Genomic DNA, 15,462 nt, shown 5'->3' on the forward strand with positions numbered 1-15,462 from the left:
TTAATAGCAAAGTTTTTCTTAACTTTTTTTTTAAATATATCTTTATTACCTTTCTCAAATCTTCAGATGAATTACCATTGTCTGCCTCTATGTCTTCACCATCTGATTCCTTATCTCCATCACACGTAGTGTTTGCTTCAGACACAAAGAAGTTCAATTTAAGCTAGGAAGACTTTTCAGTTCAAACACAGAACTACAAGATATCCTTTACTTTTGAAAGGAGCCCCTGCTTTCATTCTGAAAGACACTCATGATGAGTCTGTTGATCTACATTTCTACCAAACCAGCATGAAGTCAGAAAGCACTGGTACTTGTATATTGCAGAACTGAAACATTGTCTCAGTTGCAGTGATGATAAATCTACTATATTTCTAACAGTCAAAAGGAAATGAGATAATTTTTTCTTCAATAAAGGCTTACACCTTATAGAAAAGGTATGATAAAAACAGAAAACTTCCAGGGCTATGACTTAGCCCCAGGTTAATCACAAAGGAAGTAAAGTTGAAGACAAGTCTTTACTACCTACTAAAGCCTTACATCAGAAGTTTTAATGGGCATTCAAAACATTACTTTAAACAAGGCTGCCTCAGCATGGAGTGAAGATATATTAGATATACACAAAATAGAACAAGCAAAAGGCTGCTTATTCCTCTTTAATGTTTGTGGTTTTTTCCTTGGGAAGAAATACAGCAGAGCACTCCAAGTAATTAAAATACAGTGCTCTACAGAATAACACATTTTAGAATCTGGAACACTGTGGTCCTGGGTTCTGAAGTAACTCTATTTTTTGTTTTATCCCCAGCAGAATGGAATCTGCAGTTCTGATAAGATTAAATTATTTTTGTATTCTCAATTATTTTGTATTCTCAATTTTCAGTAACAACATGTTCATAAATAGGGTTGCAATTTTAGCTGCATCACAACTAAATAGAATCATCAACATCAGAGACAATATCCAAGACTGTATTGGACTGAGGATCCTCTTCTGTAGTCATTACTACAATCACCAGTCTATCTCTTTTTGCTGTTAGAAGTAGCAGGTAAGAAGATAACATGAATGCATGAAACGACAATATGCCTGGATAATAATATGCAACTATTTTTTCAAATTAATCCAAATTTATTAAAATAGTCTATATGTTAGTCATGTTTATCTTAAAATTGAATGTTATCTTAGAGAAATAGACAGGGATCAGAAAAAAAAAAAAAAAGATGAAGCTGTCAACAGCACTGAAAACCGACATTTCTCTCCCTGAAATGGTGGATATTCGATTTTAAAATGTCCAACCAAAAGTTCTAATAGAGAAAGAGTAACATTCTGATAGAAAGCCATGATAGCTGAAAGCAAAGATGACAATTTCTTAATCTTGAGTAAGATGAGGGGCTAATAATTTTTTCCATAAAGCTGACACACTTTCAGTGTCATATTCATTAACAGTTCACAAGCAATGTTTAAGTGCCAGCAAGGTTGGGGTTTGCTTAACTAAAAGAGGGCATTATAATTTTTAAGGTTTTTGCATATCTCTCTCAATACAAATATCTTATGTTACACAGTCAGCAGCATGCAAAGGGCTACAACTGATGATGACTGCGACAGCACATCCCCTTTATCATCCCTCTTCTCTAGAGGGATGAAATCCCCCAGAAACAGATGCTTGCTAAATTAAAACTGTGATAAAAATCCTCCACATTGTCTATTGCAGTTCATTTGTTCAATGGCGTACTAGAGTTGGAGCAATGAGGAATATCTTGTCCAGGTTGGATAACTGAACCACTGGTTCTCAGATCTTTCCCATGATAGCTCCATGGGTAGTGAAATTTTGGTGGTCGTGGGTTCATAGACCCCATCCCATATAAAACCACTTCAGCTCAGGAAGTCCTATGGAAAACTGTTGAATGTGTGAAGGGAAATAATCACAAAGAAACCATGTCCCAGTTCACATCCACAGGCTGAATGGAGGAGCCACTGATTTAAAAGCAGCAGGAAAAATTTCAGTAGAGAAACATTAATTTGAAAGAATGGGTTACATATTCATGTCATTCACCAACATATTGAAAATCATGAAGAGTGTTCCTCAACACATTAACTATTAATTATGAAAAGTTACTGCATTTGTAGAAAAATTAATTGTACTTGTGCTTGGAGCACAGTAATATAGGTCTTTTAGGTAATCAATAATATCAAACAAAGACAACGTTCATGTGCAACATCCTGCGAAGTACTGTTTCTCAATCCCTGGTAAAGTCAGCACTACTCTGCAATTTTGATATTTTAAACTAGGAAGCTATATATATATAATGCTAAGACTCTTTAAGTACTATTATTAAATCAGGTTTCCTACATCTTAACGGCCGAGGAAAGAAGTCAGTAGCCTCATGTGAGGTAACTGATGGTGTCAAGTCATCAGCCGAGGACTGCGTTTCTTCATCATCACCCGACAAGAGGTCTTTAGCTATTTCCTCCTGTATCATTAAAATAAAAAAATAAAACCTCAGACTGACTATTAAGTATAAACTGGTGAGCATTTAGATTCAGCAAATTGTAAGTCCCATTAATTAAAATGAATTCTTTTACCATAAGTAATTTTAGCAGATCATCCTCTCTCAATTAAAAAGCTAGTTCACTCCCAAATCTCAGAACAAATATAACCATTCATTTCAAAGTTGAACACAGGGGTTCATTTCCCCCTTGTCTTCTATTAAAATAAACGCACAAGCAGTAACCTCTGCAAGCATCAAAATCTCAGATGTTCCTCCAATGAAAAATGCCAGTGGAAATCTTTAGGATTCTGCCATTCTTTGTATCACAGATATACTAAAGCTTTAACAGGCTGTTAGTCCTTAAACTCTGGGGGGGGGGGGGGGGGGGGGGGGGGGGGGAAACAACCAACAAAAAAACCAACAACAAACAAAACAAAACCACAAAACACACACCAAAAAAACAAAGTAGCCAGGCACTTTTGTAGACTTTTGCTGAGAAGAGTTACAGATAATAGACAACCTGTTTTCTCCCAAATCCCCCACAAAAAAATTATGTTTCTGTATGTTAAAAAAAGAAAAAAGGAAGAAAGAAAAAGCACACTTCCTCCACTAGCAGACACGTATAGATTAGGGAGGGAAAGAACTATATTATACAACAGGCCAACTACATTTCTGTAGCCTTAACACAATTGTGACTCCTAATGAGAATCAGATGTGCAGAGCCATCATTATACCCTACTTTCTGTGGAGTTTATCATTTCATCATACTTACAGAAATTAAAAAAAAAAAAAAAAGACACATACTTACTACCTACAGATTTTACAATACAAACTACTAGCTGCATATTCAGAATTCAAAGTTAGCCTGTGAATCACAAAAACTGAAGTTTCATGTTTTTATATTCAACAATGCAACACATCTAGTCATTACACATAATCTCTCTCTCACTCCCCGACTTTGGGGGACCTTTCCAAATTATATGCATTTGAAAGGAACATTCCAAAGCATTCAGGAGTGCATTTTCAAGTTACCCACAAAGTTTTGATAACATGACATGTATGTTGGAAGCCAGAATTATCATTTCTGGACATTACATACATTAAAATAAAATGTAGATCTTTTCAGAAAAATTCCACTTCTATTAAAAAAAAAAAAAAGGAAATTTATTTAAAGTTCTCTGGATGCATTTTAGAAGAACCATTAACTTACTCATTTCTCATTTGTAGTAATATAGTGCCACTAAAGTTGCTGTGCATGTGCAAGTGTGATAATAATAATTAGATTCAGATCCTCAATATCCTTGAAAAAAGAATGAATTCAGAGTAGAATCATAGAATCATTTAGGTTGGAAAAGACCTTTAAGATCATTGAGTTCACCACTAGTACAGTAACTCTTAATTGTATATTGAAATTGACAAAGATATGTATTTTGTAACATCAAGAGATAGTGAAATATAATTTAAGGTCACCTGGATTTCTGCTTTTAAACCATAATACAGGGGAAAATAGTTCTGACTTACTTTATCTAGAGTCATATCTGGAAGTTCATCTGCAAGTTCACTTGGAGAGCTATCTGCACTGGAACTGACCATAACTGGAATCACGGGTTCATAGCCATAGAATGCCAGTAAATCTTCCAATGGCATGTTTCCTTCCTAATACAAGAAGATTTACAAACATTTCAATATACTGCCAAATACTTATAAACAGTTTGGGCCTAAAAGGATAAGACATATTTGGGAAAAAAAAAAAAGTGAAAAACAAACAGAAAAACCCTTAATTACAAGCAGGAATCTTGATTAAAGATCTAAAGTATTTTCAGGCACAGGACTGAAATAATTCATAATCATTTCTCTTGGCATATAATGAAGACCCATCAAGCTATTGAAGAAACCCATTCACCGGATGAAACTAAAGAGTAATTATTAAAAATCTGCTCCTTATCTGATTCATACTGTTGAACATGATCTGACTATATTTCTTCAAGACAGAAGATATACTAGAAACACTAACAATCCCCCTACAAGAAAGAAATACAGAAAAACTTGAAGACTTTAGTCCTATATAATACAGCTACGAGTGTGCAAAACACCAAAAAAGCAAACTAATATAGCAACTTCTTATCTCTCCTTTCCATCTTCCACATAATATATTTTATAATGACTGCTGAGAAGGTGTTGTGGTTTAATCCTGCCCAGTAACTAGGCACCACACAGCCGCTTGCTCACCAGCCCCCCCAGTGGGATGGAGGGAAGAATTGGAAGGGTAGAAGTGAGAAAGAAACTCGTGGGTTGAGATAAAAACAGTTCAATAATTAAAAGGAAACAATTTTTTTTTAAAAATTTAAGGAAAAGAGGAGGGGGAAAAAAACAAAAACCAAAACAACAAAGAGACAGAGGAAAAAAAAAAAACCCCAAGAAAGACAAGCGATGCAAAAGAAAACAATTGCTTACCACCAACTAACCAATGCCCAGCCAGTCCTCAAGCAGTGGCTCCCTCACCAGCCTCCCCCCAGCTTTTATTGCTGAGCATGACATCATATTGTATGGAATATCCCTTTGGTCAGTTGGGGTCAGTTGTCACAGCCGTGTCCCCTCCCAACTTCTTGTGCACCCCCAGCCCCTGGCGAGGCAGCGTGAGGAGCAGAAAAGGCCTTGAGTCCGTGTAAGCACTGCTCAGCGATAACTAAAACATCCCTGTGTTATCAACGCTATCTTCAGCACAAATCCAAAATACAGCCCCATACAAACTACTAGGGAGAAATTCAACTCTATCCCAGTCAAAACCAGCACATTCTCCGCTCCTTATTCCATATCATTTATGTCATGTTCAGGCACCACCCTATCGCAATACATCCTCATTAACCACCCCTTCCCCCCATAAAATGTCTGTAAAATGTCCATAAATATCTATAAAATGTTAATTGAGTTCATTTCTTCTATGATTTTGGGCTTTATCTGTTATGGTATTCACTCAGGACAGGAGAGGTGGTGTGTTGCGTGGAGTTACTGGGCACCAAAACCAGCTCAAGTCAGGTCACTGCAGCACTTGCTCTGCTTCTTGTGAGATTCATTCCTTCAATGGTTCAGGTGGCTTCTGCTGTAGTCCTTCCTATAACATGCAACTCAAATCATGGGTTACAACAATTTAAAGGTATTTCCATTACATTATCCACCCCGGTCCCTTTGGACTAGGCCATAAAGTTTAACATTGCAACAAATTCCTCCTCTTGCCTCTAGCCTGGCTAGCAGCGAGAGGTTCCTGCTATAATACCTTTGACATATGACAGCCACAGCAGTGGTGACGTACAGCATCATGTAACACTGCCATCATAAAACTCAAATCATGGATTATTTTTACCCAGGATTAAATCACCTTGAGGTACACATTGGACTCCCCCATCCTTCTGCATTACCCACCAAGTGCACCCAGGTCCTTGAGCAAAAAATAATCCCACAAATAGGTTTGCCCTTTCCTGAGGAAGGAATAGCCCAGGCTGTTTTCCCCAACCAGTTCCTTATATGTACTATGGGGATCTTATCTCATTCCATGGTCTGCAGGGATTTTGACTGGACAGGGCCAGGTCGACTGGCAGATCCTCTAGTGTTAACTAGCCAAGCGGCTTCTGCTAAACATATATACCAATGCTTGAATGTCCCAGCACCCATTGCTCTCAGAGTAGCTTTTAACAGTCCATTGTATCATTCAATTTTCCCAGAGGCTGGTGCATGATAGGGGATTTGATACACCCACTCAATGCAATGCTCCTTGGCCCTCAACCCCACCACAGAAGGATCCTCTGAGAGGCCAGACAAGCCAGACAGCTGCTTAATCTTCTCCATACTCAAGGCAGCTATGCCAAAAGCCCACCAGTATCCTTTTGGGTCCTTGAAGTACCCTCTCCTGAGGTAGTCTATGCCAAGGATACATGGAGCCTCTGGACCACTCGCAATAGGATGCTTAGGCCACTCATTCCCAGTTAGGCTTACCTAAGCCTCCAACAAAGACAGCTGTTGGGATCCTCGTTTCACTCCAGAAATACAGATGGACTCTGCCCCTTTCTAATCTGATGGTATTAGGGTACACTGTGCACCGGTGTCCACTAGAGCTTTATACTCCCATGGGGCTGATGTGCCAGGCCATCAAACCCACACAGTCCAGTAAATCTGGTTGTCCCTTTCCTCTGCCTGGCCAAAGGCAGGGCCCCTCTATTCCTGGTTGGAGTATTCATTACTTGATTTTTTGTAACTGCAAACCAGAAGTCTCTTCATCAGGGTCAAAAGTACAATCAGACCTTCTACTCTGCCCAACAGACACTGGAGCAGTAATTTTCCTGGATGGATGCTTTTTGGCTGTTGTTTTACCTTGCAGTTCCTGTACACAAGCTTCTAGTCTCCAGGTAGGTTCACCATCCTACTTCCTCATGTCCTCCCCCGGTCACGCAGATAGAACCACAGGGTTGCACACGTTGTGTGCCACCGGTACCCTCTCCCTTCAGCAGAAAAAGGCTGACTCTTAATAGCTGAGACATTGGTAGGTGTGGGTGAGGAAGATCTATCCTTCTTGAAGTGCTGGGATAATTTTTGGGTCAGTTTCTCCACAGCAGAGACACAGGCCCGTAGGGAAGAAGTAAGATTATCTTCTTATTCTAGGAGTTGTCTGGCCAGTCCCTCCATAGTTAGTACCTCTGTGTCTGTCCAGCTCATTATCACCAGGGTGTTGGCATATGACATCAGTGCACTTCATACAAACTTTCACCACATGGACCACGTGCACCAGATTTCATCCAGGTCTTTGGATACCTGGTTGTCATCCAGGTTGTTATAGATCACCTCCACCACCAACGGTGGTCCATTTGCTTCAGGAATTTGCAAGATCTTCCTTGAAGGGATACCTGTCCTTCACACTTGACAGGAGTCGCCACCAAAGACTGAGGAATCCTGCCCTTTTCTAATCCCTTTGTCAATGGCCTTATCTTCTAGTTTCTGTCTATTTACCCCAATATCCCAGCATCAGAGTAACGAGCTGAGAATTTGCTTGCCTGGTTGACAGCTGAAATCTTTTTGCATATCTCGCAGCTCACTCAGGAATAGGGTGGTTTCTCTCATTTATGATTTCAGTATCTTCCTCCTCCTGTTCTTGTGACTGCTCTGCTGCAGAACAGGCTGCCTCTTCTGATTCTCTCTCCTGCTCCCTCTTAGGAGAAGCTTCTTCATCCCTTACTAAACAAGTTGACTTCTGTTTCCATTGTTTCTTTTTAGTTATAGGGATGACTGATATAGTTGAAGGCTGGGTCTCTGGTTTAGCCATAGTGTCTGTTGATATGTTTTCAGATCCAGAGACCCTCTCTTCTCCTTGAGGGTGCTGAAAAGTATTGAGCAGTGTTTGGTAGGTGCAGGCCAGACCCCAGCACAGTGCAAAAAGTTGTGCTGCTTTGGAATAGCCAGGGCATGCATTTGTGTCCGTCCCCCCCATCCCCCCGCCCAAAACATTCTATCACTTCATCAGGATTTCACACTTGTTCAGGAGTGAAGTTCCAGACCATCAGAGGTGAGAAGCTTTCTACCCGTCCATATTCTCCCACATACCCATACACCCATAACCACACAGCCGCAGGGCCTGGGTGATATTCCTAAACAGCTTGTTAACTTTAGAAAAAGCCAAAACAATATTCCTAAGAAATACCATCAGAAGTACTTTGACTACCCAAGGATGTTCAAGATACTGAAGAGTTACTGTAATGAGGGAGAAAACATCACAGAAGGTGGTGGTGAAGGTGCCATTCTGTATTTCCTCCACAAAAAAACACTCTCAGAGGAAGAAGTATAATTGTTAATTGTCTTCATGCAATGGTACCCAAAGTACAGTAATGGCTTCAGTACAGAGCTCAATACCAGATTAAGCTCAAGGCCAGTGTTTTAATAATAAATCTTCCCAGGCAAAACCTCACTAAGCACTACAAAGCACAGCAAACTGCAAAAGCCAAACCCAGTCTTTAACATGTACAGCAAAAAACGGAGCACGGCACAGATCAGATAAACTAATATCAAGAACAGATAAATCAGTATCATGACCAGTAACTATTAACAGATATAAATTCCTTCTAATACGCTCTGGTCACATCTGTTACCTCAAACCCTTCGTGCCCCACATTGGGCACCAAAAAGGACTGTTGTGGCTTAACCCTGGCCGGCAACTAAACACCACACAGCCACTCACTCAGCACCCCCTCCCCCCCATGGGATGGGGGGAGAATTGGAAGGGTAAAGGTGAAAAAGAAACTCATGAGTTGAGATAAAAACAGTTTGATAATTAAAAAGAAATAATAATTTTTATAAAAATTCTAAGGAAAAGAAAAAAAAAAAAAGATGGGGGGAAGTAAAACCCAACAAAGACAAGTGATGCAAATGAAAACAATTGCTCACCACCAACCAACGGATGCCCAGCCAGTCCCCAAGCAGCAGGGCACTGTGAGGAGCAGAAAAGGCCTTGACACTGTGGAAGCACTGTTCATCAGAAACTAAAACATCAGTGCGTTATCAACACTATTTTCAGCACAAATCCAAAATATAGCCCCATACAAGCTACTATGAAGAAATTTAACTCTATCCCAGCCAAAACCAGTACAGAAGGCAATAGGAGAAAGACAGCTAATGATACAGAAGCAAGAAAAATAAGAAATAAAAAAAAAATAATCAAGAGAAAGGCTTGGTTTATAACTTGTTTTTTTCCAACAGCTTTTGATCAAATGATTTTACTAAATATCATACTTGCATCCTAACACGATTAATAAAACAACAAACCATAGAGATTTTTTTTTTTTACTTACCCGATTCAAGTCATCAAAGAATTAGAAATACTTTCCAATATTTATACCTTTAAAAGTTATAATACCTTTAAGAATTTCTTGTTGAACTCATACATTGATTAAGTTACTTGTTTTCTTTAGTCAGCTAAGGTCTTAGTCCTGCAAAGACTTTTCACAACGTAAACTCACGTCCAAGCCTTTCCAGGATCAGGACATAAAGTAATAAAGTGTTTAAGATGAGTGTGTCTCAGTTCTTTGTCCTTCTGTTATAGAAGCAATAAGATTATTTTGTGGAGTAACAACTCCATTTTAACCACCAGACTTGGCAAGCTGCTTTGGTATCATAATTGCAAGTTCATAATCAACAAATATATAATTGTAAAGGTAGCAGGACAAAAAAAAAAAGTCACCAGGAGTATAAATACTGTCAACTCTACATTTAGAAAATTTGTTTTTACATGGACTACAAAAACACAGCCTCATATTTAATGCTAAAAATTACACTTTCCTAGAATTCTGTTGACCAAAATCTGCAGTTATGCTGAGTGGTGTAAATGGGTCACTGAATGGTAATGCAAGTAGCATCAGTTTGTGGATGTTCAGCATTCAGCAGGCATTTAAAATGGGTGATGTACTGCCACAGATGAACAAGAGGTATAAATAGGAAAACCATGTAATTAAAGAGTGTAAAAAGGAACAGGAAAAGCCAAGGAGCATGCTGGTCATTTTGTAAACCCACCAAATGCCAAACTGATGAAACTGAGACATAGAACTACAATTTACGTAGCAAATGAACGCAATCCATCATGTCTAAAACAGGACTGTGTTTCCAGATTGGAAAAACAAAATCTGACCAACAGAATGAAACATAGCTAGCTGTCACTTAATAGTATGCAAAACGTACAATTTCAACTTATTTCCAACTTATAAAACTTAGACGTGATAAGTGATATTAGATGACAGAACTCAAACCTGCTTCAGTAATTTCTCTTCCAAAGTGAAAGGTTTATTAAATGAAAAAGAAGAATCTGAACTTAACACTAATATCTTTGAGAAGCTAAGTTCAGCCTTTTTGTGAGGATGCACTGCTATATCCTAACCAAACCTGATTTTCTTTTCTTTTTTAAACAAACTGCAAAGACATTTTGCAGGAAGCTGCATTATACAATACAAACTAAAGAACTGGTTGAGTGTTCTTTTCACTAAAAAAAGGTACAACATATACAAACATTTAGGACAGAGCAAGTCACTCTTACCTTTTCTAAATCTTCGATTTCAGAGCTGAAATGTTTGTTTTCTTCCATCATTTCCTCCTCCTCTTCGAGAGTTCGCTCATCATCATAATCATGTACCAGCATTTCAGCAGAAGGGTCAAAGTCATGATCCTCAGATGATAAAGAGCCAACTATCAAAAAACCCTAGTTTGAGTCATATTTTTCTCTATACCGACATATGAAATTACATCACAGAAAAAATAAGGTTGCATGAATTTTTTTTACATACAGGGTCAGAACTCTCAATAGAATAACTGGAACAAATTCCTAACTACTTGACAAATACAGCTATTTTAGCTGGCCTTCCCTTTTTGTACTTGTAAACAATAGGTGCAGTTTTCTCTCTTGTAGTACAGAGTACTTGGGAGAAGTATCTAAACTACTGAAACAAAGTTTCACAAAGTACAATCCCAAATTAATATTTTACTGAATAAAAGATTGTTCAAAACATCCTTGAAATCATCAAGGTATAAAGTCCACATATCACAAGTTTTCAGATGCTGCAAGACACTGATTTATAGACTCTGATTTTATTTATATGATTTATATGGTAACTAGCATAGTTTTTTCACTGGTAAACAGCTAACAGGTTGCTAATCAGCTTCCTACTAACAGCAAAATAAGCAGCAAGACTCGTTTCAGATTAGTTTAGCCTCACAGATGAGATCTTTTATTAAAACTAATTTAATTCTTAGCACCTGATCTAAAAAGGAAGATCAAACATAGCATAGTTTCAATAAATGTAGAGGAAAATATACCAGAAATAACAAAACTCTTCTAATAAATCACATTAATTAACAAGTCATTGTGACAGCTCTGTACTCCAACAGACGCTTTTTCATTACTCAAGAGATATTCATAAGTCATCAAAAAAGTACTGTTATTATTTTAAGTGCATTTTGATAACCTTTCTAACAGTTGACAAAGTCAGTGGTCTACAATGAAAATTACTGAAATACAGGGTTGTTTTGTTCTTTAACGTTCACTTTCTTAAAGCTTTCAGGATGGAGAAAAGAAACAGATTAGGATATTTCTCTTTCACTTCCGATTTCCCCTTCTAGTTCTTACATACTAGTGCTCTGTTGCAATTTTTGGCTTACAAGCAGCAAAGGAAAGTTTTATTAAGAATTATTTCCACATAGTGGAAATAGTAAAAGTTTTGAAGGAAATAGCTACAAATTTTCAATGCTTTTCTAAGAAAAAAAAAAAAAGTTGTATATACTAACACTTCTGAGTCTTAAAGCATCTAATTAATTTTTCAGCAATTATGCTAAGTGTTCATTCCTTATATGCAGGTAATTAAAGTAAACTTTGTCCGTTTAGCTTGCTTAAGACAATACTGTGAAAGTTCCTAACGCCATACCGTAGGGAAACATTCAGGCCAAAAATGCTTTTTATTCACATGCTATTCATATTGTGGTCTCATAGAGCTCTCAGTATAGCTGATAATACTACTCCAATTATGACATTATGTGTTGAATTTTTCTACCATTGGCCACCACATCCTGATCCTATGGCTTTTAAAGAACTGTCAACTGCCTTAATATAATATATATTTATATATACGTATGCTCAAGATTACTGCTTCTATTCCCTGTTCTAATTCATTTTATGTTTAACTCAAGTGGAAGTTCTAATCCACTCACAGACTTTAGATAAAAAAGTCCCACTTCTTTAGTAGCTCTGAAGACTCAATATCTAATTTAAAATCATATTCAAATAATACAAGCTCAATAAATCTAATAAGAATAGTTTAAAAAGATTAAAACCAGACAATTTTGAAAGCAGTTACACAGAAGCAAATGCATTCCCCGAATACTTCTTCATGAATAGCCCTGCTGATGTTAAATATGCTTGCTTGTATAAAGCATTCCAAAGAACTTTAACAGTAGTTAAAGCCTTAACAATTGCATATCATTATGGTTTTAAACATTTTGTGATATTATTAAGAAGTCAGAGATTTACACAAGCCTGTAGATATCAGCAACAAGAGAAGCAGTCTCTCTCCAGTCTACATGGCTTTACTTAGATGCTGACTTAAAAGTGCTACAAAACTTTGTTTTCATTTTGGGTTCCGAGCAGCCAATTACTAACTGCGACCAGAGTTAAGGGAAGAGCTCCACAGCACACATCTCTTAAAAATCAGGCAGATAGTTATGTGAACATGAAGCATTAGGAAAGCTACAAGGCAACAGGGGGTAACTTTGGTAAGGAGCAGGAAGGAGAGCAGCGTGCGGGCAGCAGGCTAGGTACCGAGGACGAACCTGGACTCGAACTCCCAAAGGAAGCCTGCGGGAAGAGGAGAGAGCGAGGTGAGACGTAAGCTCCCTCCAGCCTAGCAGCACGTAGTGGGTCTCCATTTCACGCCCTCTCCCCTCCACCCCCGGAGCTGCCCCCTTTCCCCACCCCTTTCGGCCGCTCCACGCTCCCCGCCAGCCTCGTCTCCGGCCCCCGCCCTGCTCGCCCCTCCATCCCGTTCACCCTCTCCCATCCCTCCTTCCCTCGCTCTCTATCTGACTCCCTCCTTTCCTCCTCCCCGGTAGAAGTCCCCCAGGAGCCGCACCCGGCCCGGTACTCCCACTCCCTCCGGCCCTGGAGGGACATGACAGGGGCAGGCAGGGGCAGAGGGAGCCGGACCAGCCGCCTCTTAGAATCATAGAATTGCCTAGGTTGGAAGGGACCTTTCAGATCATCTAGCCCAACCATCAACCTAACACTGACAAAAAAAACCATCACTAAACCATTCCCCGCTCTCAGCCCAGGGCTCGCTCTTCCTCCCTCCCACCGGGCGTTTCTCCATCGCCCGCGCTGCGGCGGCGGTGCCGCCGGCAGTGGCTCGTTCCGCGCCCCCCAGGGCCCAGTGCGGCGGCCGCGCCCCCCTCCGTGCCCGGCTACGGCTTGTCGGCCGCCCGCAGGCTGCGAACCCGGCACCCGCGCTGCGCGGCACTCGCCGTGCGGCCTAGTCACACAGGCTCCCACTTCCTCGGCGCTGCCGGCCGCCTCGCCGTCCACTCCGCGCCGCCTCACCACCCCAGAAGCGCCTTACGGAGATGGCGAGGCGGGCGCGGGTGGCCTGCCGGCGGCGGGGCCTCACGGGGAGCTGACCAAACCCTAACACCCCAGCCCGCTTTCCCCGCTCACCTCCGCCATATTGGGACGATCGGGCCGAGCAACAACGCTGCGCCGAGTGCCCGGATGGGACCGCTAAGCCAATAGCAGCTGCCGAGCTCCAGCTAGAGACGGCCAGGGAGGAAGGGAGCGGAGGGGCCGGCGGGACCGGGCTGGGGCGGAGGAGGCAGTGTCGGGACCCCGCCTCCAACGGCGCTGTGGCATCCCGCCCTGGCACGCCCGGAGAGGGCACTCGGTGCCCGCCGCGGAGCCCAGGCCTGAGGGGCGCGGCCCCGGCCGCCGCCCTTTCCCCGCCTGGGGAAGCCTCAGCTAGTAGAGGCTGCTCGTCCCGGGGTGAGGCGAGGGGGAGTCGCTGGGGCCCTCGCTGTGCTGCCTCAGGGGCCCTGCGGCCGGCTGGAGCTCAGTTAACTCGGACACCCCCTGGCTTCGGCGCCACGCCGCGCCCGTCTGGATCAGCTTGTCTGTGACTGCCGCGACTTGCAGTCCTGTTTCGCGGCCGGGAATACTGTGCGGAAACGTTACTCCACGACCGAGTGGTACCCGGTTGTGTGACCTGCTCTTCACTCCGTATTGATCCCCTTCCTAGATGCTGATGTGGAGGAGGGCTAGCAATTATGCTAGCACCTTACATTCTAAGTGTCTGAAGCAGGAAACAAAATGTCAAAGCTTTCAAACCTTGCTGTTGTTGATTGCCTGCTGTGGGTTAAACAGAGAAAGTAAAATTTACTTTGCAGTGGATATTGTATCTAAAAGTTGAGGCATTTTACGTATGAAGTAATATCTATTCCATTTTTTTTAGTGGTATTTTTTTGTCCAGGTACACGGGAAGTGGGAATCTGGCCATTTTCAGCTTGATCCCAGGCTATAAAGACTTATGCTTTTAACTTTGGAATTACATGTTTCTACTTCTGGCCAAAATAGTGCCTGCCATACTTGCTATATCAAATATTGATCTGCTGGAGGGGCGTCGTGCATCACAGTGACACTCAGTTGCAATAGTGCCCCAGACTGTCCCATCCTGACAATTCAGGAGGCTAAAGACTGTATCCTGAAGTGAATGGTTTCTTTGGATTTGTACTAAATTGGGATTGCAGACAGTGCAGAGATCCCAAGCTAGTTTAGGTACTTGTTAAAGAAGAGTCTGGGAAGACCCTCCTGTTGAGTCGTGAGGTTCAGACTGGACCCCCTTGCTTTCTAAACTCCTTCTCAGAGAGGAGTCTAGGTGCAGCTGGATCCAGTCTTAGCCTCCGACTGTAAAGAAAAGTTCGGACCCTAGGTTCTGTCACAGAGCTGGCTTAATACATCTTGAGCTGGGTGCCTCTGAAGAAGGACCCCCTTGGTTATTTTCCTGTGCTTTTTAAAGCCTCACAATCTATGACATAAGCTGTTCATGCACCTGTTCACGCAACAAGCGCGTGCCTTTTGTCCAATCAAATTGTTCATCAGTTACATGTCCTCTTTGATGACTGGAGTTTTGGTGCAGGTACCTTTACCTTCTTACACAGTTTCATAATCCTTTTGTCCCATCTGCACCTGGATCTCATCTGTCTCCTGCTGAATCATAGAATCATAGAATCTTCATGGTTGGAAAGGACCTTTGAGATCATCGAGTCCAACCAAACAACCTACAATCTCTGCCACTAGAGCATGCCCTGAAGTGCCAAATTTAGACATTTCTTAAATACCTCTAGGGATGGTGACTCAACCACCTCCCTGGGCAGGCTGTTCCAGTGCCTGACCACTCTTTCAGTAAAGTAATTCCTCCTAAT

The 15,462-nt window shown here is 41.2% G+C and overlaps 1 protein-coding gene across 1 annotated transcript in view; it reads right to left on the bottom strand.

The window, feature by feature from the left end:
- LOC128902091 (mesoderm induction early response protein 3-like) overlaps positions 1-13,796 on the bottom strand; it is a 33,267-nt gene extending 19,471 nt beyond the window's left edge. Inside the window, exons 1-6 of the mRNA XM_054184445.1 lie at positions 13,706-13,796; positions 12,829-12,853; positions 10,547-10,695; positions 4,003-4,137; positions 2,343-2,463; positions 50-135 (exon numbers count right to left, since the gene is read on the bottom strand). Of these exons, the coding sequence (XP_054040420.1) occupies positions 50-135; positions 2,343-2,463; positions 4,003-4,137; positions 10,547-10,695; positions 12,829-12,853; positions 13,706-13,714 (525 nt within the window). The 5' untranslated portion in view covers positions 13,715-13,796. The remainder of the gene's footprint in view (positions 1-49; positions 136-2,342; positions 2,464-4,002; positions 4,138-10,546; positions 10,696-12,828; positions 12,854-13,705) is intronic.
- Positions 13,797-15,462: the final 1,666 nt, after the last annotated feature.

The sequence above is a fragment of the Rissa tridactyla genome, chromosome W, assembly GCF_028500815.1.
Source record: "Rissa tridactyla isolate bRisTri1 chromosome W, bRisTri1.patW.cur.20221130, whole genome shotgun sequence".
Taxonomy (NCBI): domain Eukaryota; kingdom Metazoa; phylum Chordata; class Aves; order Charadriiformes; family Laridae; genus Rissa; species Rissa tridactyla.